Source organism: Ixodes scapularis, unplaced genomic scaffold (genome assembly GCF_016920785.2).
Source record: "Ixodes scapularis isolate PalLabHiFi unplaced genomic scaffold, ASM1692078v2 PGA_scaffold1__304_contigs__length_218370807, whole genome shotgun sequence".
Classification (NCBI taxonomy): domain Eukaryota; kingdom Metazoa; phylum Arthropoda; class Arachnida; order Ixodida; family Ixodidae; genus Ixodes; species Ixodes scapularis.
The window spans coordinates 170763451-170788972 of NW_024609846.1; the positions used below are offsets into that span (position 1 = coordinate 170763451).

Sequence of the window (25522 nt, forward strand, 5' to 3'; positions counted from 1 at the left end):
GCCGAAACAGTTTTTTCTGTCCTGAAAAAGATTTTGATGGTCGGCTTTTAAAGAGAATAGAGCCTCTACTCGCAGCAGGGGGAGGGGATAAAAAGCAAGTTGATATAAATCGTGATCTAAAACCATTTTCTAAATCGGGATTTATTTAAGTCAAATAATCAAGCAACAAATATTTATAGCAGGCTGAACACGAACCTAAAGCGGTGCTAGGAAGTCAGGACGTTGCGATTTTTCCCTACTTTGTTCGTCAGTTACATAACGACCTCTGCAAAAAAACTCAGAATGTAAAAAGAACGAAAATAAGAAAAGTAATGTCTTGGTAAAAGCCATTCAGAACACGAAAGCAAATAAATGTTTTATTACCTAAAAAATCAAGCTGCTTTTATTCTAGTATGGTGGGGTTTATATCAATAAATTAGGTTAATTAAATTGTGCTTTGGAAATTTAAGTTTATAATCATTTTTTTTTCATATTATTTTCACTGAAAGAATACATCCAGAGATAAAAAAACTACTTTTATCGGGCCATGGTGATTGAAATCGAATTATAATGATTTAAATGAACGTAATTTGATTTATATGATTTTTCCAATAAAATTGTGATGATATTTTTTTTTTACCCTGGCTTGTAGTTATCCAGACTCCTTAGATTCCATGTGCTCCAATTGACTTTTTATTCCCAAGAAGAAAACAAAAACAGGATTTGGGATCGGAGCCAGCACACGCGGCCTCAATTACAGCCAACTGTTACAGTGTTACAAGGACCCATTGCCGCTAATATTGATAACGCAGAAAAGATAAGAAAACGAACTTCATTGTATGTTCACGGAAATGGCACAAACGGAACACGACGGGCCGTCGAGTTTCTGTGTGGGAGACAAAGAAAAACTTCAGTACGGATGTTTAAACCTTGATACTGGGATGGGAACTTGAAGACAAGTCGAAGGGGCAGAAGAAAGTGGACAGACAGTGTCTCAAGAGACCTGGGACGCTAGCGTCCACTACTGGAGCCGCTATCCCTACACTTTCTGATCTCCCTTCTACTTCATCTTGAAGTTTTCTTGCCAGTCTCATCATTCTAACATCATGAGTGATACGCACCAGTCAACCTGCACTTTGATCATTCTTTTTTAGAGAAAAACCTCGGCGAGGCCAAATGGGTGCGTGGGTGCGGCGGACACGGGGGTCGCCTTCTAAGCGGGCGAGATGGCCGCGCCGCCCTCCGAACGGCCGCTGGCTCGCGGTCCCAAAGTGTGCCAAGGACGGCCGGCCCGTTGCGTCACCTCCCGATCCTAAAGTGAGCGTCAGCGAGATGGTTGGCAGCCGTCGAGGACCGTCCCCCGAAGCATTAACCTCATCGCCCGTCAGATTGCCATCTTGTCCTGCTTCTTTGTTTCTCTTCCTCCCCTCTCCCCCTCCCTGCTCGTCCCACCGGCCTTTGTTTAGATGCCCGACTTATCTCTCCCGTCTGTCTTCTTTCCGCCGTCAGGCGCGTAATGCCATCACCACGTGGGTAACAAGGACCGTATTGGCTGACGTTTCTACGTCATCTACCGAAGGCCAGTGCGAGGCGAGGATTGGACACGAGAGCTGCTTCGGTATTCGGCGGGGCTCGTGCGCAATTATAGTTGCTTACAGCTTAGTAAATGCGGGGCCTATTAAGACCACGCTTCTTGCTTTGAGATTCGTTATCAGGTGCTCTTATAGACCCTCAGGCTGTCTACAAACTAGTCAGCGTTTGCCTGGGCCGGATGCGAACACTGCGAGTGCCCAAGAGGCAGATTCTCGTAAATTGAAGCTTCTGCGCAAGCACCGTGGCGACAACAGCGCCACCGCAGTTGCGTGACGTCATAGTCCCATGTTGGTGTATAGGCGAAGGCCGCAATCTTATTGGTTGCGGATAGATAAGGGGAAAGAGAGAGAGAGAGAGAGCGAAAAAAAATGCTCTAGAAAGATGGCAGTTTTAAAAGCGGCGCAGGCTACATCACAACTTCAGAGTGAAATAAAAGGAGATAATTATGACGGTATACGCCTTGCTATCGGGAATACACCTTACAATGCGAAATTCCAATGGCCCTGGAGCCCGGACGCTTTTGCGTAGTTGGAATGGCTGGAAGTGCGCAGCCTCGCGGTTTTCTTTTCTGCATTGGGAAGGGTGGGGGGTGCCGCCATCTATCGTCGTGGATACCCACAGACACAGCGGAGACATTGCCCAATGGCGATATGGTCAACGCGGGGCGCCCTAAGTGAAGATTCCAATAAACAGGTATGGTATGCAATTTGGCAATGAGAGTAGAAGCCGTGAAAGTGGCATCGAATACGCCGACGAAAAACCTCTTGACAGAATGAACGCCCACCCTCATGTGTGGCTAAAGGAAGATCATTTTGACATGTATCCTGGGCACGAAGGACGAACATCGGGGGTTCTCGGGCCTGCGAAAATACAAGGTCAAATGAAGTGGCTCGAGGGCAGGGTGTAAGATAGACAGGTGGGGAAACGAGAGCCAAATGAGGTGCCGGATTGTGTCCCCCTCGGTTTTCTCTTTTTCTGTGGCGCCATCTATGTGGAGCACCGCGAACTCTCACTCCGGGTGGGCGACCGGTGGCGACCGGCTAAACTGACGGAGATGGTTTCTCGTGGATTTTGAATGGAGGAATTGTCGTGCTCTCTGTTTATTTTGCGCACTCTCCCATAGAGTTCCATGCAAATCCGATTCAATTCTTTTTCCTCTCGCCGCAGCGCCATCTGTCGCAAATCGGGGGTACCCGCAAGCAGACGAGTACACAATCCGATCATCATCGCCACCGCCGTCATCATCATCGCCACAGCCGCCGGGTGACCCTGGACTCTGCCCGCCGCTTCCGCGCGCAGGCCCTCTCTCCACCAGATCGCGACCAGACACGGCACGACTCACACGTACATGTATTGCTATGCTAAAATAAACCTACTCAGTCAAATCAACCTTATCTCGACCACGACATGGTGGCAGCGGTGCTAGCGTAGCAATTCAGCAGCTACAATTCCCCACTCATCCATATTGATGCCATGGCCCAGTCCGAGCAGCAACCAGAAGCAACGGCTCCAACGACAGCCTTCACCCTTTTGTCGTCGCTCTCCCAGAGAAGCTCGACTTCCGCCGTCCAGACGACTGGCAGCCCTGGATCACGCGATGGGATCGCTACCGAGTCATCTCAGGACTCAGCAAGCAAGACAGCGCTGCTCAGGTAAATACTCTCCTGTACGCCATGGGACGCGAAGCGGAGGACGTTTTAGCCTCTCTCAAGCTCAGTGACGAACAAAAGCTCGACTACGACTGCGTGAAGAATGCCTTTGAAAAGCATTTTATTCCACGGCGAAACATCATATACGAACGCGCTACGTTCAACCGCCGAAAGCAAGAAAGTCATGAGACAGTCGAAAGTTTCGTTACCGACCTCTTCAAGCTGGCAGAGAGATGCCAATATGGCGCCTTGAAAGACGAGCTCATCCGGGACCGACTCGTGGTAGGCCTCCTCGATACGGCTCTCAGCGAGAAGCTGCAACTCGACTCCGCGCTTACCCTCGAGACCGCGGTGGCTGCCGCGCGGATGCGCCCGGGACAGAATGGTTTCTTACCACGAGATCTCGCTCCACTATCGCGAACAGCGCCTCTACTACCCACCCCCCGATAAATCTCTTACCAAACTTGAACAGGTAACGTGGCGCCAGTTACAGTCACGAACTTTCCTCTCCCCTGCCCACCTCGCCATTATCCACCCGGGTCTGTTCTCGCCTGAATGCACCCTCTGCGACGCCCCGAAAGCGGATTTCCATCATATACTCTACAAATGCTCCGAGCTACAGCCACCATCTGAGTGGCTACTCACTGACCTCGAGCGATGGGAGGTTGCGGTAACCAGCTCCGACCCAGCTGTCCAAAAACAGCTGGTGGACTGGGCCCTAGAAGTCGCCGCGCGACACCAGTTGCCGGCCATTTCCCGCGACCACGAGCCAACCCACACTTAGATTGTAATTTTTAAAGCTCCTTTATTCGTAATAAAGTTTTCACCACCACCACCGGAACTCCGAAGCGGTGAAGCAACAACACAAAGAAATGCGAGGTACACAAGGTCAACACGGCGCCGCCGTCGACGAACTGAGCTCCGCACGGAAAAAGAAAAACTGGAGCAAGAAAACAACGCCGACGTCTCGTCTAAAAAAAGGCAACGAAGGTGTCCGCCAGCCATGCAGATGGTGTGGTAGTGCTTCGGTTCACACCAAGGCGACCTGTCCGGCATCCGGTCAATTATGCAGGTCGTGTGGAAAACAAGGCCACTACGCTTCCGTTTGCCTGTCTTCGAAACATCAAGAGAGACCAGGTACTTCCACAACAGCTCGCCCAGCCCGCCGCACAGCAGAAGTGGAAGAGGTATACCTCGGCGAACTTAAAGATACTTCAGCTCATGACGCTTGGAGAATCACCCCGTCAGTGAACGGCATCTCGATCACATTCAAGGTCGATACAGGCGCCGACGTCACTGCCATCGCGCTGCGCGACTACAATCGCGAAGTGATGGGCCCTCTGCGAAAGCCAGAAAGAGCACTTCTTGGTCCTGGTCATCAGAAGCTTTCGACCGCTGGACACTTCCAAGCTTCTATGGAATGGGGCGGTCAACAAGTTCAAGAGGATGTTTTCGTAGTTGAAGGTCTACAGGAAGCTCTCCTCAAAAGGCCCGCCATCCGATCTCTCGGAGTTCTCCCACAGCTCCTCAACGTCACTGGTGAGACAAGCCGCACAAAGGACGTCTCCAAACTACTTGCCAAGTACCCTCAGCTGACTTCAGGGCTTGGACAGATGAACGCCGAGTACAAGGTGGTTCTTCGACCAGACGCGAAGCCCTTTGCTCTTACGTTCCCAAGAAGGGTGCCACTGGCGATGCTACCACCTGTAAAGAATGAGCTTTCCAAGATGCTAAAGCTCCAAGTTATAGAGCCTGTCACCGAGGCCACAGAGTGGTGCGCTCCGATGGTCGTCGCAGAAAAAGCAAATGGCGAACTGCGCATTTGCATTGACTACACCGAGCTCAACAAATACCTCGTCCGACAGCGAGTAATCATGCCCACTGTAGACGAATGTCTGGCGAAGCTCTCCGGCGGCACACTCTTCAGCAAACTCGACGCTCGGGCTGGATACTGGCAAACACCTCTGGCAGAGGAATCGCAGAAATACACAACATTTCTGACGCCGTTCGGACGTTTCAAGTTTCTTCGCCTTCCCTTCGGAATCTCGACCGCACCAGAGTTTTTTCAGCGCGAAATGCTGAGAGTCCTTGAGGGAGTGGAAGGCCAAGCTTGCCTGCAAGACGATATAATTGTCTGGGGGAAAACACGGGCTGAGCACGACGCGAACCTAGTTAAAGTCTTCGAACGACTTAGCCAAGCCGGCATAACACTCAACACCGACAAGTGCGCCTTCCTACAGCAGGCGGTCAAGTTCCTAGGCCACATCGTTTCCGGCGAAGGTGTGAAGCCTGATCCTGAAAAAGTCGAGGCGATCACAAAGATCACACCACCATCAGATGTGAAAGAACTGAGATCGTTCTTGGGGATGGCAAACCACCTTGCCAAGTTTTTGCCACACCTGGCACACACAACGAAGCCAATGCGGGATCTCCTCTGCGCAGACGCTGCGTGGCTCTGGGGACCCGACCAGCAGCGAAGCTTTGAAGCAGTAAAAGAAGCTCTAGCCAAAGCGCCAGTTCTGACGCACTACAATCCGAAGGAGCCTCTCATCGTCTCAGCGGACGCATCATCTTACGGAATTGGTGCGGTCTTGCTACAAGAGACCGACGGCAAGCGACTGCCCATTGCCTATGCATCGCGCTCTCTCACTGAGACGGAGCAACGCTACGCTCAAATCGAAAAAGAAGCGCTCGCGATTACATGGGCATGTGATCACTTCCGCATGTACATCTTAGGACTGCAGTTCCACATCGAGACAGACCACAAACCGTTGGTTCCCCTCATGACAACAAAGCGACTCGACGAGCTGAGCCCACGACTGCAGCGATTCCGAGTGCGCCTGTTCCAGTACGACTACACCATAGGTCACGTTCCGGGAAAAGCGATGTACACAGCCGACGTGCTCTCACGCAAGCCGTTACCCGACACAGCCTCTCGTACAAGGGAACTGAACACCAGAGAGTACGAGCTCCTCACGCTGGAACAGCTTCCAGCCTCCCAAGAAATGCTCGATCGCATCAAGAACGAGCTACAGACAGACCCAGTAACGAAGAGGGTAATCGAGTACACCCTCCGGACATGGCCGGATAAAATGACGCTTCCTCAAATAGTCCGCCAGTTCTACGAAGTCGCCGGAGAACTAGCCGTACTAGACGGACTGCTGTTCAAGGGCAATCGGGTCGTCATACCGGAAGCCCTACGCTTCGAAATCCTGGAGAAGCTTCACACAGGTCACCACGGTGTGTCCAAATGCCGCGCCAGAGTCTGGTGGCCAGGCATTGGGCTCCACATCGACAGCTTCGTCCAAAAGTGCCCTGTTTGTCAAGAACACCGGAAACCAGGTCAACCTCCGTTTTTGGCGACACCACTGCCAAACTACCCATGGGAAGTCGTCGGAATGGACCTTTTCGTCCACGAAGGCAGTAACTACTTGATTGCTGTCGATTACTATTCAAGATTCTTCGAGCTGGAACCTCTGAGGCGGACGACGACCTCCCATCACCGTCCTCGACCCAATGTTTGCACGATATGGAGCACCGAGAATTCTCCGAACAGACAACGGACCGCAATTCGCCTCACGCGAATTCTCAGTGTTTCTGAAGGAATGGGGCGTGACCCAATCAACGTCAAGCCCGTACTGCCCGCAGAGCAACGGGGAGGCCGAGAGGACAGTCCAAACGGCTAAGCAACTCCTTGGGAAATCGACTGACATCCACAAGGCACTGTTGGCCCAGCGTGCGACCCCGGGAATCGAAGGTTACGCGCTAGCGGAGTTATTCATGGGACGAAGACTGCGCACAAACGTGCCAGTAAAACTAGAATCTCTCCAACCTCGATGGGACACCACAGACTTTCGCTCCAGAAACGCGTTATACAAGGAAAAGATGCGCCAGCACTATGACGAGCGCCGCAGAACACGTGAGCTCGACACCCTTCCACCTGGAACTGCAGTCAGAATTCTGACGGGAGCAGCGTCTTACGGCCACATTCTAGGGCCAGCGCCTCAACCCCGTTCCTACGTGGTGCAGACGACGACCGGCACTACACGGCGAACAAGAGGACACCTGCAACCGGCCGTGGCACCTACCGTGACAAGGAGTGGACGTATAAGTCGTCCACCTGACCGCTTTGGGGAAGTGTGAGTGTTGTTCTTCCAAAGTGGGGGAGGTGTCGGTATATCATCATCATCGCCACCGCCGTCATCATCATCGCCACAGCCGCCGGGTGACCCTGGACTCTGCCCGCCGCTTCCGCGCGCAGGCCCTCTCTCCACCAGATCGCGACCAGACACGGCACGACTCACACGTACATGTATTGCTATGCTAAAATAAACCTACTCAGTCAAATCAACCTTATCTCGACCACGACACAATCCGGTCACGGCGCTGCGGTAGGCTTCTATGGGCCGTTTCCCCACCTGTCTATCTTACACCCTGCTCGAGGGACACCTAAACATATGCGCAGACTTTGTGCAATCATATATTTTGAGCGACTTTTTTGTGTTGGCGAAATGCCATGGAGGATTGCATGTCATTGAATATGCGATCGATTGTCGTACGAGAGCTGTAGGAAGATGTTGTAGACCATCTGTCAATCCACCCCATATGACCCTCGCAATACATAGGACATTGACGATGAGATTTATTTTTCTTTCAAGCATATCAAATAATGTTTATACCATGCAAGAGAACAGTTTACCACGGCACCAAAAAAGTTACGCTATTTGACTTTTTAGGTGTTTTGACTTCGAGTCGTGCGCTCAAATCATTGCGCTATGCACCCTCCGTGCGGTGGAGTTCAAGACACCCTGTGGCGCCAGCTGGTGGCACTACGTTTCTGACACTTCATTTCCACGGGCGAGCCAGCGTTTCCTAAGCCTCGTTACGTTGTCCGCAGTATTGCAGACAAATATATAAACGCCGACTTTTTTTTTTTTTTCGCGTGTACGACAGCTTTAGCAACTCAATGAATAAAGCTGAGAAGCTCTCCTTTGTGAAATTCTAGCGATTTTCGTGCATACCGTATAAAGTGGATCCGGCGGAGCGTCGGCGGTTCCACGGTTCCACGGTGTGACCCACCACGTGAACTCCATCTGCGTCAACTTCATTTAAATTTTTTTTTTAGTGTCCGGTGCAGATTGGTCAGCGCAGATTTTAGTGCAATGCCCTATCACAACTCTGTGAACGGAGAAACCAAAAATCCTGAAGCGTTTACCTCGTGCGGAACGAAAGGAGCCTCACCACCCTTCATAGATAACCAAAGTCTCTCTAAATATTGTCACGGGTAGTGACCAAAAGAACAATAAATGAACAGGAAGAAATAAACGTTTAATGTGACGAACTTGTGCCCAAAAATAAAAGGAAACAAAAGTAACAGCAGAGCGTCGCGGGCGTCGAGGTCGGCGTAACAGCAGAATCGAGCGCTGGGGCGAGACTGACTGCAGATCGCCACGCGGAGCCCCATGCACACGCGTTGACCTCTGGAACAATCGACCTAGAAGGTTCGGCGACTAGAACATTCGCACCTCGAACAAGCAACAGAGTTCTCGAATTCACCGGAACATTAAACTGCAAGAATAAATAAAAGGACGCGCAACTCCCGGGAATCGAACCCTGACTCTTCGCGTGGGAAGCAAGCACGATAACCGTTAGGCCACTGCCGCGCTGCCTACTTGGCCAGCCGCGCGCGCGGCATTACTCCCCCCTTTAAAAAGTGCATCGCTCCGATGCAACACAAAACAAAACAAAGCATGGCAAACTAACGAGTCATTTGAAACACATAAAATCCACAGTCCTATCGAGCATAGTACAGCTTCAGGCGCACGACGTGGACGACTTCAGGTCGTGGTGGGCGGCGTGATGATGTTCTTGTTTCCGTCGGGCATCACCTCGTAGTTCAGCTCCCCGAGGCGACGAAGTACCTTGTATGGTCCAAAGTACCGTTTAAGGAATTTCTCACTGAGGCCGCGGCGACAGATGGGTGTCCACACCCACACCCTGTTTCCGGGCTGGAAGTAGACTTCCCTGCGACGAAGGTTGTAGTCGCCCGCGTCGACGCGTTGCTGGTCTTGAATCAGGAGTCGGGCGAGCTGGCGGACTCCTTCGGCCCGTTGAGCGACCTCCTGGGCGTCGTCGCTCTCATTGTCAGCTGGCTCATGGGGCAGCATCGCGTCCAGCATGATTGTTACCTTCCGACCATGTACCAGCTAGAAAGGTGTGAATCCAGTGGTCTCTTGAACCGCCGTATTGTAGGCGAACGTCACGTAGGGCAACACCTCGTCCCATATCTTGTGCTCTACGTCGACGTACATAGAGATCATGTTGGCGATTGTCTTGTTGAGTCGCTCCGTCAGCCCGTTGGTCTGCGGGTGGTACGCAGTGGTACGACGATGGCTCGTGCGACAGAGCCGGAGGATTTCTTGGGTCAGCTGTGCCACGAACGATGATCCGCGATCTGTAATGAGAACTTCGGGAGCGGCGTGCCGGAGTACGATTGACTCGATGAAAAACTTGGCGACTTCAACAGCTGTCCCCGAAGGAAGGGCTTTCGTTTCTGCGTACCGCGTAAGATAATCAGTGGCAACGATTTTCCAACGGTTTTCCAGGGTCGACGGCGGAAAAGGACCAAGTAGATTCATTCCGATCTGCTGGAATGGTGCAGTTGGCGGAGGAATTGGCTGCAGGAGACCTGCCGGTTTTTTCGGCGGTTTCTTGCGTCGCTGGCACTCGTGGCATGATCGGGTGTAGAGGTGGACGGCTTTGGGGAGCTTGGGCAAGTAATAGTTTTCACGAATACGGGCCAGTGTCCGGCTGTAACCAAGGTGTCCGGACGTCGGGTCGTCGTGACATGCTTGAAAGATCTCCTCTCGAAGGTCGGTCGGGATTACCAGCAGCCACGGCGAGTAGTTGTCCCCAAAGTTCTTTTTGTAGAGTACACCTTGTCGAATGGCAAAGGTCGGCAGGGCTCGTGAGGAAACACGTGGTACGGTACTCCCGCACCCTTCCAGGTGCTCGATTAAGGCGTGCAGCTCCGGATCGTCACGTTGACTTCGTGCCATGTCGTCGGTGTTCACTGCTCCTAGGAAGCACTCGTCGTCATCATGGTCGCTGCTGCCGGAAGGTGTTTCTACAGGGGTCCTGGACAGGCAGTCGGCGTCGCTGTGCTTGCGTCCTGACTTGTAAACCACAGTCATCTTGAACTCTTGTAGTCGTAGGCTCCATTGAGCGAGGCGTCCTGACGGATCCTTGAGGTTCGCAAGCCAGCAGAGCGAGTGGTGGTGCGTGACTACGCGGAACGGGCTCCCGTACAAGTACGGGCGGAACTTCGTGATTGCCCATACGACCGCAAGACATTCTTCTTCACTCGTGGAGTAATTTCTCTCCGATTTGGACAGCGTGCGACTTGCATAGGCGATGACTCGCTCCGTGCCTTCTTGCACTTGAACGAGTACCGCTCCATGTCCTGCATTACTAGCGTCCGTGTGAATCTCGGTTTCAGCATTCTGATCAAAGTGTCCAAGGACAGGAGGAGTCTGGAGTCTTCGCTTCAGCTCGTCGAAGGCCTGCTGCTGTTCCTCGGCCCATTCGAACTTCTTTGCGTCCTTCGTGAGGTTTGTGAGCGGCGCGGAAAGCCTTGCGAAATCCTGAACGAGGCGTCGATAGTAGGCACAAAGCCCAAGAAATCTTCGCACGACCTTCGTGTCTGTCGGCGCTGGAAATGCCGTGACGGCGCGAGTCTTCTCGGGGTCTGGGCGGACGCCTTCGTTACAAACCACGTGGCCTAGGAACTTCAGTTCGTCATAGGCGAACCGGCACTTTGACGGTTTGAGGGTGAGCCCGGCAGTCTGTATGGCCTGAAGAACAGCGCGGAGTCGTCGCAAGTACTCGTCAAAGTTTGTTGAAAATACTACGACGTCGTCAAGGTAGATGAGACAGCTCTGCCACTTTAGCCCTGCTAATACTGTGTCCATGACACGCTGGAAAGTTGCTGGCTCCGTGCATAGTCCGAAGGGCATCACTTTGAACTCCTACAGTCCATCCGGCGTGACGAAGGCTGTCTTCTATCGGTCCCGTTCGTCGACTTCGATCTGCCAGTAGCCGCTCTTCAGGTCCATTGATGAGAAATATCGAGATTGGCGCAGCCGATCTAGAGTGTCGTCGATGCGGGGGAGTGGGTAGACGTCTTTTTTCGTCACCAAGTTCAGCTGCCGGTAGTCCACGCAGAGCCTAAGCGTTCGGTCCTTCTTCTTAACCAGCACGACTGGAGAGGCCCACGGACTGCTTGAAGGTTGGATTATGTCGTCGTTCAGCATCTCTTGAACTTGCTCCTGAATCACCTCCCTTTCTTTAGCGGAGACTCTGTACGGCGATCGATGCACAGGGCGCGCGTCGTCCTTGGTAACGATGCGGTGCTTCGCTACTGCGGTTTGGCGCACCCTCGACGACGTCGCAAAGCAGTCGCGGTATTCGGCGAGGAGGTCCCTCAGCTGCCGTCGTTTCGGACCCGGAAGCTTAGGGTCGATGTCCGACCTGCGCTGGCGACCTACTGTCTTGCTCGGGTGGAGCGGACTCTTCAGTAATCGCGGCGATTTGGGCGGAGTTCTGGAGTTCTTCGATGTGGCCCACGGCTGCACCTTTCGTGAGGTGTTGCGCTTCCTTTCGGAAGTTTGTCACGAGGACCACAGACCGCCCATCTTGAAGTTCAGCAACTCCTCTTGCGACGCCTATTCCTCTTCCCAGGAGCAATTAGAGGCTTCCCTCGAGAACAACTTCGCCGCAGGAAGCTTTATCGATCCCGATGAGTACGGAAACACTTGACCGCGGTGGTAAGTTTACGTGGTTTGCGAGGACTCGGACAGCGGATGACGTCGCTTTGTGTTCCTCCGGTGGTGGAGCAGGTTCTCGTAGCGTCAGCCGGTTTTTTCCCAGGTCGATGACGGCGCCATACTCGCAGAGAAAGTCCATTCCAAAGATAACGTCCCTCGCACAGTCTTGCAGCACGACGAACTTGACAGGGCACGTCTCACGGTGGATTTCAACTCAAGCAGTGCACCTTCCGACAGGCGTAATGAGGTGTCCTCCAGAAGTTCGTATCTGCGGCCCCTCCCACGGCGTTGTCACTTTTCGAAGGTGGCGAGAGAGCCTCCCACTCAAGACTAAGTAGTCTGCTCCGATGTCCAGGAGTGCCGATGCGTCGTGGCCGTCGATAGTAACGTTTAGATTGTTGGACACCGATGCAGGGGCGTCGTTGTAATGCGTGGCATCGGAAGAGTGGGAGGGCTCCGGCGTTTTTGGAGGCTCTTTACTTTTGTCGTCTTCGGCAACGCCACCTCCAGGCGTTGCCGCACTAAGTTTTCCCGGCGACGCAAGGGGGACAGGCTCTCTCGGCGGGGTCATGGCGCTGGAGACGCTGAACGCCGAGGCAATGGCGAGCAAGATTCACGGCGTAGAGACGGCACAGAAGAGGGCGAGGGTCGGAGGTACTCCTCGATATCGCGAGGGCGTTCGCCGTACCTCGGGCGTGGGTCGTTCGGGTGGAAACCACGCAGTCCTAGTCTACGGTAGGGGCAGCCGCGGTAGGTGTGGTCGGCTTCCCCGCAGTGATAGCAGAGCGGGCGTCCGTCGGCCGTTCGCCACACGTCGGTGTTTTTCGGCGAGGGTCGCTCCGGACGGACGTCCTGGACTTGTTCTTCCTGGCGTCGAGGCTGCGGCATCGGCGGGTCTCGTCGGCGTGGCGCCGTGGCCTGTCGGTTAGCTTGCGGCGGTCGTCGGGCCATGGCGGCGTAGCGCAAAGTCGGTTCTTCTGGTGTCGTTGCTTTGATCGGAACCTCAGGTTTGATGGCCCGGTGAACTTACTCTCGGACGACCTCGGCAAGCGACAGTGAGGACAGGCGATCCGCAGCGGGGAGTATCTTGTGGAATTCTTTCCGGACGACTTCACGGACGATCTCCCGAAGGCTGTCGACACCGCTGGTATTCCGGTCCAGAAGGGAAGCTGTAACAGTTGGAGCAGCAGGCGCGCCGGCGATTCGGTGGTAGTGGCTTTCTCGGGCTGTGAGGGCGCGATCGATATTGGTGGCTTCGGTTACAAAACTATTGACAGTCATCGGGGGATTCCGTACCAATCCTCCGAAAATTTCACCCTTCACGCCACGCATGAGAGCGCGAAATTTATTCTCCTCGACGGCCTCCGGATCGGCCCGGGCACTTAGACGCAGGACATCTTCGACAAAGCTCGTCACGCTTTCGTTGGGGTCCTGCACCCTTGTTCGAAGAAGGTCCTCCGCTCGCTACCGACGGTGGTAGTTGATGAACGTCCGCTTCAGTTCGGCGGCGCATCGCTCCCACGAAGTAAAGGATTCTTCGTGGTTCTCAAACCAGTGCCTCGTGGTGCCCTCAAGCGCAAAGTACAGGTCCTGGAGGCGGTGCTCATCCGTCCATCCGTTGTGGCGGGCTACACGTTCATAATGATGCAGCCAGTCCTCTACGTCTTCGTGAGCTTCACCGTTAAATGGCGTCGGAGTGCGGGGAGAGATGGGCAGGATGACGACAGGTGGTGTAGTCATCATCGCCATCCGCTTCTTTGGCTTCATTGGCAGGGGTCCCGATTCCGGGAGCTGGTCTTCGGTACGGTGGCTTGCTTGGGCGTATGAGTCTTTTGCGAAGGGTAGCCTCGCGGGGCTGAGCACGTCACATGGCCGGCGGGTCTTCAAAGGGGTATGGTTTACGAGCACAGACTGCAATACCCCGCACCTCCACCAAAATGTCACGGGTGGTGACCAAAAGAACAATAAATGAACAGAAAGAAATAAACGTTTAATGTGGCGAACTTGTGCCCAAAAATAAAAGGAAACAAAAGTAACAGCAGAGCGTCGCGGGCGTCGAAGTCGGAGTAACAGCAGAATCGAGCACTGGGGCGAGACTGACTGCAGATCGCCACGCGGATACCCTTATGTACACGCGTTGGCTTCTGGAACAATTGATCTAGAAGGTTCGGCGACTAGAACATTCGCTCCTCGAACGAGCAACAAAGTTTTCGAATTCACCAGAACATTAAACTGCAAGAATAAATAAAAGGACGCGTAACTCCCGGGAATCGAACCCTGGCTTTTCGCGTGGGGACCCAAACCTCTGTTCCATGGTGGGTATGTAAAAACGAGCGACGATTCTGAGCTAAATAATGATCGAAAGGAATGTAGAGTGTGTTCAAGGTTCGCTAGCATTCCGGTGGCGCTTATATATTGCTATTACGCCCGTCCTGTACGTCACTCTATGAATATGACTCCGTCGGGCATTACGATCGGTCAAAGAACATTCGAATGTAAAAAAAATAGATATGTGGGCTACGAAAGGTGTGTCTTTTTATTATTTTCTATGTCAGGCAGTTTTTATCGGGCACCTGTTCACTGACTTCTACCTATTTGTAAAGATTTGAGGGTGCGGTTGATGATTTGAATCTAGAATTACATGCATCTTCGCACATATTCGTGAGCAGAAAGAATAAAGGAGTACTTATTTATTGCAACTCTGACTATATTACGTGGATTTCAATTTATTTTGATCGCCTGCATGCACAAGGAGTTACTTATCTAGTGCTACTGCGTAGCTTTTGCCGTCTCGGTTTTGCACATGTCCTTCGTTCGTTTGACACGTATATTCCTCATGGTGGAAAGCGCCGACGCCGTGTTCGCGCTAACAGTATCCGACAGTGCACACAAATACATGTACGAAGCTGTTTTAGCACCGTTTTTAATGCCACGACCTTGAAATAAAAACGCCGTAGCTGACCAATTATTTCGTCTGCGTGACTGAGAAATGTTCCAATGTGCCTAGTACGTACGAAATATTCGTGATATTTGCTCTTGTAATCGAGCGCAACGAGAAAATGCACTAGCTTTTTCCCATAGAAATGCATTACCGGAAGTCAATTTCGGACTGGTTGCTGTCTGCTTCAATTTGCAGCGGCACACTAGCGCCATTTGAGCCTCTAGCGTACATTATAATAACTCTATGGCTATTGTCCTGGCGTGAAAGGCTTTGCTTTAATATATGTTACAGTGGCATGTATTATATTGAGTCGCAAAAGCGCGCCGCATGGGAACATACAATTAGTCCTTAAACTGACCATGAGAGGCGATTATGGCGCGAGAGACGGTGGCGCTAATGCGGCATGCACGGAGCACATAAACGCTTCGCGTTTCCCAAGTTGTCAGTGAAGACAGTGAGGACTCCAGTTCCACACAAACTTTGACGCAAAACTCGTGCAAACTTTGCCTCGCTCTGGCCTTCGGTGGGTGATGTAGAAATTCCAGCTCTGCGGCCTTCTTATCTTGGAGGTGTTTGTAATGCCAATGCCATGGTGTTGTTTTTGTTGAACAGCCGTTGGCATCTTGCGCATCGTGACGCCTCGTTTCCACGAAAGGGATCGAAAGCGTTCGGAACCGACCGCCGTTGTGCAGAACTGAACGGTGTCAGACGCTTTCACGAGGTACGATTAAAAACATTTTGAGGAACGCGGGTTTCTTTTTAAAGCCACTATCTAGCGGAGAAAAAAGAAAACATACGCTCGTAAGATAGCTGGAAATCTCATGATAGGACATATATTACACTAACCGCTAAATAATGTGAAGCCGCAGTTACACTGTTAATACGAGGAGCGTTCATAAAGTTTGTATTGCAGCCAGAAGAAAAATGAATGTCGCCAAACTTTGTGCTGTGAGACAAGCCCACGTTACTGTAATCTCATGTATGTTCAAAACGATTTTTTTTTCTCGCTATCCCCAATGATTTCGACATGCCCAATGATTTTCACAGGATGGAGATCGCCGTCCACTGGGTTGTGCGACTGCTCTCGCCCATGCAAAGCAGCGCCGAATAGCGTTTACTACGGAAATTTTGCGGCTCTTCCAAGCCAACCTTGACGACTTCTTCGATCGCCTAATCACCATGAATGAGTGGCGGATAATTTCGGCCAACACCGAAGGAACACTGGAAACACGCGGATTAAAAACCGTCCAAAGACGGTAAGACGGAGCGTGATCAGGAAAGGTGATAGCGTTTCCTTAGACTGCTAAGATGTGCTCCAGACAGATTGTGCCCGTAACGATCCAACAGCTACTGGAAACTATTACCCGGACCTTTTGACTAGGCTACGCAAGGCCAACACGCGTTGCGGGAAGCCGGCCAAGGAAGTGCGTCTGCTGCACCACAACGCATCAGCTCATTCTTCGCAGCAGATGGTGACGCGTGCGGCTGCTTCAAGTTAGGAAATTATCCCTTTTCACCCGCCTTCACACGCCCTGGCACCCAGTGACTTCTGCTTTCTCCCTCCCACGAAGAATTCACTGCTTGGCGAACCTTTCCAATGTGGTGACGAGGTGATTGTCGAAATGGAAGACTTCCGCAGTATCCACAATGAGGTTTTGCACCTCCAAGTTATTCGCCGGCTCATCGATCGGTGGGATAAATGTGTCGCCGACTGTGATGCACATCTGCAGATGGCCTAACTTCACCACCATCGCTCGTGATCGCAACTCTCTTTTATCGTGGTAACAGTGCAAACTTCATGAATACCCCTCGTATACATCATACAAAAGACAGTCAACAACAATTACTGATGCGTGTTTTTTTTTTTTTTTTTTAATGAGTCTCGCCACGTTGGTCATACAAAACCTCTATGCAGACATGCACGAAGCATGCATATGTAAGAAGCAAATATGCCTCAAACATGCTTGAAGCGAGTCTGCCGATCATTTTGTCATGGTGTCTGCAGCGAGCACTGTCTTTTGTATGGCGTATGTGCAGTGTGACGTGCGTCTTTAGTTAACTGGCTAATCCGTGTGGTCGCTCAAGTAGAGAACGAGCTGCTGACCTGCGGAGCTCCTCTGAGCTGGCCGCACGGTTATCGTTAACCAGAGGGAGTTGGAGACGCTTAGTAGATCGTGTTTGCAATTCGATAACAGTCGATACTACCGATATGCGCTGTGGGACTGTTCTGTTTGGAATCCATTTTTGGTAGCCGCATCAAAGAAGATATCGCTAAACGTACAGTCAGCACGGAATGAAACCCGAACGCTGGAACGCGTGGCCATCGACACAGGCTCCTTTAAGGTGTATCCACACGACGGACCGGGCCGCGGACCGATAGATCACGTGATGCGCGGCCCGCGGGCCGCCCGGCTGCAATGAGCATCCACACGGCGGACCAAAAGAGCAGACGACAGAGTGAACGGGCCGGTCTAACCCTCGACCTCACAGCTCCGCCAAACGCGTGCAACGAGCTGCTTTGAGGCTATTTGTAAGGAGCCAAGATGGAGGTTGAACGAAAGAGACTTTTGGCCGCGGTGGCTTTGGCGTTGACTATTGAAGACGAGGAGGACTTAAAGGGAAGCTGAAACACTTCTTGAAAAAAACGAGTTAGAGGTGAATTCTGGCGTATTTTTATCCCGTGAATCTGAATATCACTTTTGTTTTCCCTGAAGATGCAACTAAAAGCGAGAAAAAGCGAAAAAACATTCGACCAGTCGTGACGTCATACTAGGTTCTTCGGGCCGCCAAGCGCGTGTCGCTTGTGTGTTCAGCGCGTGCAACGCAAGCTTGCCAGGTATATTTCCCCGCACTGACACCAGTCGTGACGTCTCTTTCTGACCTTTCTGAAAATAGCAAGAGTGCGCGTGCATAGCTTTGACAGGCGCTGAAGATGCGCGAGAGCAGATATTCCGAAGGCTCCTAGTGTGACGTCACGCCCCGGGAAGGAGGGGCTTCGGCGGTACTTTAAAAATTAATTTCTGAAGCCTCCGTGCACCAAATTGAAAAATAATCTTGATATTCCTCATCCTGGAGGTAGAATGAAGGCCATTGAAATGTTTTTTCTCAAAAAGAGAACCGCTTCAGTTTCCCTTTAAGTGAACCGGAAAGGGCATGCATCTATTGTCCCACAGAGCGGGAAATCGCTCCACGAGCGCAATGAAGTAAAAAGTTGCATCGTTGCACCATGCCGCCATCGTCGCACAACAAAAGGTTTGTCGTCTTCGTCTTCAACAGTTGGCGCCAAAAGAACACGACTTTGGATTTGGATTCCAATCCAAACAAAAGTCAGCTTGTTGCCAGACTTAGCACTTCAATTATACTAAAAACGCCGCGGTCCGCCGCCAAGGTCCGGGCGAGAAAACTGGCTTGGCATTTCTCACAAGCGCGGGCCGCGGACCGCCGGCGGACCTCGAAAAGCGGTGACGTAAGATCACGTGATGCGCGGCCCGCGGACCAAAACAGCAATTTGGTCCGTCGTGTGGATACACCTTTACCTGGAGGGCCCCTGAGAACTAATGCAAATGCGCCGGGGTGCGAGGGTGCGGGTCCTCCTGAGATGTGTTCGACCCTCGCGCGGCGCGTCTGGGATTTCCGCGTTTCGCCGGTAGCGCGCTGTATAAGCGCCGTTACTCGGGGTGCTTTTGTGTCGCCGTGCTGTCGCCCGGTCGACACCTGCGGCTTGCGCTCGGCACGAGAAGGTTGATGCTAGGAGCAGCAGCAAGCAGCTTGCGCACGCGCCAGCGGATCACGACCATGGTGTCTTCTCCTCCTGGCGTGCGCTTACAGCGCGCCACCGGCGAAACGCGGAAGTCCCAGACGCGCCACGCGAGGGTCGAGCACATCTTAGGAGGACCCGCACCTTCGCACCCCGGTGCATTTTCATTAGTTCTCAGGGGCTTTCCAGATGAAGCAGCCTGTGTTGATGGCCACGCGTTCCTGCGTTCGGGTTTAATTTTTTGCTGACTGTACGTCGCAACAATTATTCGTGTCGGCAGTTTAAGAAGCGACTCCATTCCATTTTTACGATTTTTGGGTTATGATATGTTTAGTCGAAGTCGGCGAGCCTGAATCACGAGGTATAATTTGTTTTTCGCTAGTGTGTACTGTTTTGCCGATATCGCGTATCCAAGTTTCGTCCCGGCGGTACGGCGAAACCGAAACTACCGGCTCGAGCAGCTTGGCAACACTGCTATTCAGCTGCGCGTCGACGGCATGACGTAGATCTCGTCCCGCGCTGCCGCGCTGCTCCTGAGCCGACGCACCGGCCCGGCCAGCTCAGTCGCACGTGGAGTTTCAAAACAATGTAAATTGCACATTTTCTTTTAATGCAAAAGCATTAACTGTCCCATGGAGTGAGACGACGTCATCAGTTTGATGCGCGCCAAACAACAGCTTAAATTCTTTCTCAAAGTGAAGCCAGCTCCCAGCTATGAAACCACGCAAAAAGCCTAGACAACGGCACCCAGTTTCCCCGGTCCCAAAGCGGAGTAAAGCTGATGGATTTCGGCTTCAGTCCCATTGGCGTGTCGACGAAGCTCCCATTGGCCGCTTCGTGTCATCTTCAACGACCGCCACCCCATGGCGCTGCGTGTCGGCGAGGCAGCGGCTCCACGCCCAAGGAAAGCGCGCCCGCTCGACCGTTGACGCAAGGACGAAGCAGACGACAGAAAGTAGCGGTAGAGCGGCGTGCATGCTTTCGCGGTCACAACTCATAAGAAGTGCTGAGGTGTACATCGAGCTTTTTTTTACCACTGCTCTTTGTAAGTATGCACCTAATGTAGTAACTGTGAGTGTGTTTTTATAAATTCGCCGGCCGAAAAGCGAATCCGACTACTATAAATAATATGACGTGGTCAGTGCCGGCGCAGCGTTACCGTATTTGTTTCTTGCTCGCAGACCAAGTGAAAAATAATTAATGGGAGAGAGATGGACAGATGGTATCCACAAGCTGTCTAACTTGTTAAAGCTAAGGTGCCTTTATGTGTACACTAGTTAGAGCTGCTACGACCCGCTGCGACCGGCCGCTCGAGCTGGAGCAGCCGACGGACGATACGCGAACAGCGACGGCACCGCATCGTTTTACAAAGACGCGTGTTTCAGGAGAAACCCGCAGCAGCTGCAGAACCCGCTGTGTAGCTGTCTGGCGTAAAGTACAGGGAGCAGAACTTCGCGTTGGAGATCGGGGTCGACGGTCTTCCGAAGTGTATATAGCGAACGGCACCGACCCACACCTTATGCCTCTTCCGGTCTCTTAGGAACTGGTGGAACCGCAGCTCCGGGTTGCGCACTGGACCCACTGCACTACAAGTCGTGCTCGGCATTGCCAAACGCGAGTCCGGGGAGTCTTTCCGGCTCCACGACACGCGCGTGAGCGAGCAGCACCGCTTCGCTCTCTGCCGCGTGGTCGCGGAAGCTATGCTTGAAATAAATGAACTGCAAGACCCAAATAAAAATAGGAGAACACAGGATAACGCCGTAAGCATCTCTTGCCGTTAGCGGAATCGCAGAATTCCACGAGAAAGAAAGCGCCCGCAGCGTCCGTACAAGAGCGTAGGACGAAACCTACGTTTTTTCCCAGTATTGCTTCACTGGCTCACCCGGTGGCAGCGTTGCTCAACCACTGTCGGGCCGCTAACCCAGCTGGTAGAAATTTTTTAATGATGGTTTCCATCGGGAATGCGGCGTCGGTTTGGCGGGATATTTTGGATATGACCGTATTTTGACTCCCTAAAGCGATATCAGCCATTTCTAAAAGGTCGACTTTTTAAATGGAGTTGCCCTTAAAGACTTTATAAAGTGATAAAAAAAAAAACAGATCAACATATATGTTTTTACGCGTGGCGCGTAAATTGTCAGAGCAAAAAACTGCCTCATAAAGAACAAAAATTAGTTTAAAGTAATTTAAGAAACCAATATTAAAGAAATGCCAGTTTGCCAAAATGCGAACGGCATGTGGTCAACGAAGTCCAGAGAAGTCATTCAGCTATCGAGTGTGCTCGAAGTTTCTTCAAGCACACTTGTACTTCGAATATGATAACGTCGTGCGAGATCAACAGCATCGATTTGAAGCTTCAGTCCTGGACAGCGGTACTCTGCCATTGCGATCATCTGTATTTGACATGGCGGGTGAAAAAAACGCCACTCGGCCGCGAGGCACCGACTGGTTTCACACTTTGTGTAAAATATACTTTTACGTTCGAGCGTAGTTCATCACACTTTGGTCCCATTCTGAACTTCCCCTTCACTATAGTGTGGTCCTGGGAAAGACAACCTAGCCCAAACATGTGGCATTGACTGTACGAACCTCCTGGTCTGTAGTTTACGATCAAATTTATCTTTCCATTACCCCTCTTTTTATTCCTCCCTGTCCGTACGTGCGAGTCTTTTTCTCGCTATTGGAGGAGAATATTTACGCGCGGGCATTTCCCCTTTGCATGCCTAGTCGTTACAACCACCAGACATGTCGTATCTCTGCAATGCTGTTATTTCAGCGTTACGACATCTTATAACTAGGGTTCCGTTTTAACCGGATTACTTTTTCCTGCAAATTCGGGAGTGCTTCCTTGGCGTTTATTTGTTCCACCACATATTCGGTGTCAATCGGGGTCAATTTCTTGCGTCGAACAGAAAAGCGGCTTTTAGGGGGGGGGGGGGGGAGGTCTTATATGGGAGACAGTGGGACGCCGGCGTTGGGGTTACCCTGGCTACAGGGAGCGTGCGCGCGACTTAAATACTTTCAACCTGGTACTGATAGGAGGAGGAAGCGAGATCGGGGGCGTGCTTTGCTGACTGTTCAAAGGTTGCTGTGTTGCTGATCAACAAATAAAGTTGGAGATAAAAATTGCAATGCCTTAAAGCTTTCTTTTTTTTAATTTTAAGAATTTGTTAAAATCGGGAAGGACCTCGAATTAGGTCAAAATTCGGCTCGGTTGGTTTATTTTAAGGGTTTATATCAGTATTTACAGAAAATTAAAAAAAAAAACGTAATAGCAGATGTTTCGATCTTTTTTTTTTTTTTTCAGAACTGACGTTAGAAAATTAATTTATGAAGTTTTAAAAGGATCTTAACGTTCAAAACATTCCAGCGTTATTTTTTTTCCCCTGAAATAAACACTTGACTACTTGCCATATTTTCTTTTTTTTTTTTTCTTTCGCGGGACCAAATTTTATAATTCAGCAAATTTTCGCAATGCGAAGTTCGACAATTTTCTAACTTTCATACTTACCACCGTAAAAAGATTCCACGATTCTTTGAATTTTCGAACTTGCGTAGGTCAAATATTCGACGAATAAAAGATTTGACCGAGTTCTAACCAACTTGATCCCCCATGGTTTACACGAAGTATTGAATTTGTGGGGCGGAGTGGAAATCGCATGGAATCTTCGCTTAGCCGAATCCGAGGCGCTACCACCAACGACTCGCTTTGGGGTAACCTGGGGGCCTCTCACACAAATAGATAAAACTAACATAGGTCATCTATTTATTTATTTATTGATTTTATTGATTTTGGGAAGTTATCGAATTAAAAAAAAAAGTTTGTCCTTACTGTTTATTCTAACTGAACGTCTCTGCTGCCAACACTCACAAAGTAAGGCCAGAAGCAGACACGTTCATTGCCTTCCGCCGGGAAGAAAACCTGTTCCCTGTTCCTCCTCTCTACTCCCATCGCAGTCTTCTCTCTTCCTCTCCCCACAGGAGCGGGTCTCTGGGCTACTCTTCGAGGAAAGGAGGAGGGTCTTTCTTTTCCCCAATGGAAAGGAGGAATCGAGGCAGCCGTTCGCGCTTTCCACTTTTGCCCACATTCTGCTTTCGTACTTCCTCTTTACTTTTTACCTTGTCCCAACTTGGCTGCCCTCGCAGCTTACGAGAGGGATGCGCTAAGAGGATTATCTTCTTTGCAGAAAATCCAGGTCGTACGTCGGCCTTTACTGGCGTTTGGCGGTGTGAAATGAATGCTGCGGAGTCTTGCTTTAGCACTCGCTCGTACCCTTTTGATACGAAAAGGTGGGGAAAGGATAGAGATATCCAAACTGGGTGTGCGTGTACCTACCCCGATTTCCCCGTCGATCCCGTTGGGGTCGAGGTCATTCTCCGTCAGCAGCTTGGTCCGGTTGTACCTGGGAGAAAGAGAAGGAACGACACCGGACCAATAAGGACTACAAGTTCGCTTGGAGCACTAAAACAGCCTGGGTTATTGTTTTCCTAAAATGAAGAAGCTTCAATTTTTTTTCCACCGGGCGACCAATAATTGAAAAGAAAAGAAACTTTAATATCCGCCCTCTCCCCCCCCCCCTCCCTCCCCCTTCACTTTTAAAAGCTGAAACTAGTTTTCTGGGGGCTTTTTTTTTTTGTATGCATGTATGCTTTGCAAAAGTAAACAGAAGTCCGCCATTTTTTTCGTGCGTTTTGATGAAATGCTTGTGCTATATGTAACCGATATATATGAAATAATGCTGATGGAGTTGCACATAAAGTCTCTTGCTATAGTTCACGCTTCGATTTAGCCGCACGGCTTGAGCTGCGACACGCCAACGGGCAAATTCACCGTTCAATGCAACAATAGGGACTCCTCACAGATCGTTTTCCTCGACTCCGACAAAAACTCTTCCCAACCCACTATAAAATCCGAAACTCTGCAGATTGTGTTAGGGGCGCGCATGTGCAACAGCGATGCCTTCGTTGCGGAGAGCGTAATGGAGGGGAAAAACAAATCTACAAACACTTTCTAATGAAAGCAGGCGCGATTAAAGGGCTGGGCTGTGCCGTAGCTTTCGCGTCTTCCCGAGCCCATGCAGTAGACAACTTATGTGTAAATGATTGACGCTTCACTACTTTCCACGGCGCCATGACTAACTAATCATAATAATAATAAGAATAACTACAGTCTCTAAATAGGCAACGCTTAAGACATCGACACTTCGTTCTCCGATTGTCTGGTGGGCGCTGCCATGTTGTTGCCTAGCCCAGAGTAGGGCCACAGTTAACGATTCTGAAGTACAACTTTCCGAGTTTTAAACAGGGTGTCAGGAAGCTCAGACGATATCGTTTTCCGTTGTTGTGGACTGTTTGAACTTTTCCGGAAGACGGAACAGTGTTTCCTGCGATTTCAGATGAAGTTTGGAGTGACTGGCAACAATAATCTTAAGCAACAAGACGACTGATGTGTGGTCACTCCGAAGCTTAGTTTATGTAGTGGCTCTATTGTAATATAACCAGTGCTGCATGCGCACATCCAACCGGCTTCATCAAGGCGGTGCAGTTCTGCGGGCTCTGGAAGCGTCGACACTTAGCGCAGCTTAGAAGAAACAGCGCACTCACTCTCCTATCGAGCGTTTCAAAGAGAAAGAGAGGGTAGTGTGTGAGGGGGGGGGGGGGGGGAGGGAGTCTGGTGACTTTGTTTACCGGAAAATGTTGGAGGCTGTACGGAAATCCCCACAAAGGTTTTGGTGCACTCGTCACTGATCAAATTTCTTTTTTTCTGACATTGCACTAAACTCTTTATCTTTCTAACCTTATCTCCGAAGCATTGGCGCCACTGAGTATTACGCACTGCACTTAACAGAAAACTAAAGCAATTCTGTATATGAAAAAAAAAAACACTTATATCGTTTTAATCTTGCCTCCAGGATCTCGAATATTACAATTTTATTTCGGATTGATGCACCAAGCAAGTATTGTACATAGTTTTTATGATTTTCACGCCTTCCGCAAGCCTTACCCGAGCAGTCAAAAACGATGCACGCGTTCCCTCACAAGCGGCACGGGCAAGGCAGCTGAAACCTCTGGATATGACGTCATACCAAGTGGTTGATATTTCCGTTTTTCTCGCGTATATTGATAAGTTCGTGTCGAAGACTTCAGATATAGAAATTCACAAGACAAAAATACACTAGGATTTACCTCTACTTGTTTTTTTTCTCATGAGCCTCTTTAGCTTCTTTGAAAGTGCTATGCGGACAGCAAGTCGTCTGCTTCCTGCGCATGGGTTGCGGTGACGTCAGAACGACGCCGAGCTCTGATTGGCTTTCATTGAAAGGATGGTGGGTAGACCTCCATGGCTAGATGCTTGGAGCTCTACCCACTATTTTGTTTACTCAGCCAATAAGAACTCGGCGTTCTGACATCGTCGCAACACCTGTGCAAGAAGTAGATGAACTTGCGCACCGTATTGGAAGATAGTGACTGCATTTTCAGGGGTGAAAAACCGCTATACGCGCAGTTTTTTTTTTTTTTTTTTTTTTTTTTTTACCATCGGGAAGAGGAGGAAATCGCATGGAGGGAGGACTGGATTGTAGAGCGAGTGGGTGATCAATTCAGCTGGAGTGTCTTGGTACAAGTTGAATTTAATGCTGCTAGATTGGGCTGATGCATTCGCTGTGGTGCAGCAGGATTTCCCTCAAGCCAGCTATTGATTGCATCACCTAGTTTTCTCGAGGACTGCGGGGCAGGCAAAGTGTACATTGTGCACCGTTTTGATGTCACTCTGTTTTGG

The 25522-nt window shown here is 50.8% G+C and overlaps 1 protein-coding gene across 1 annotated transcript in view; it reads right to left on the minus strand.

Annotated features, from left to right (window-relative positions):
- The window catches only part of LOC8039566, a 298351-nt gene that overhangs the window by 106853 nt on the left and 165976 nt on the right, over positions 1–25522 (minus strand). The window contains exons 12-13 of the mRNA XM_042290402.1: positions 23081–23147; positions 22846–22857 (exon numbers count right to left, since the gene is read on the minus strand). Of these exons, the coding sequence (XP_042146336.1) occupies positions 22846–22857; positions 23081–23147 (79 nt within the window). The remainder of the gene's footprint in view (positions 1–22845; positions 22858–23080; positions 23148–25522) is intronic.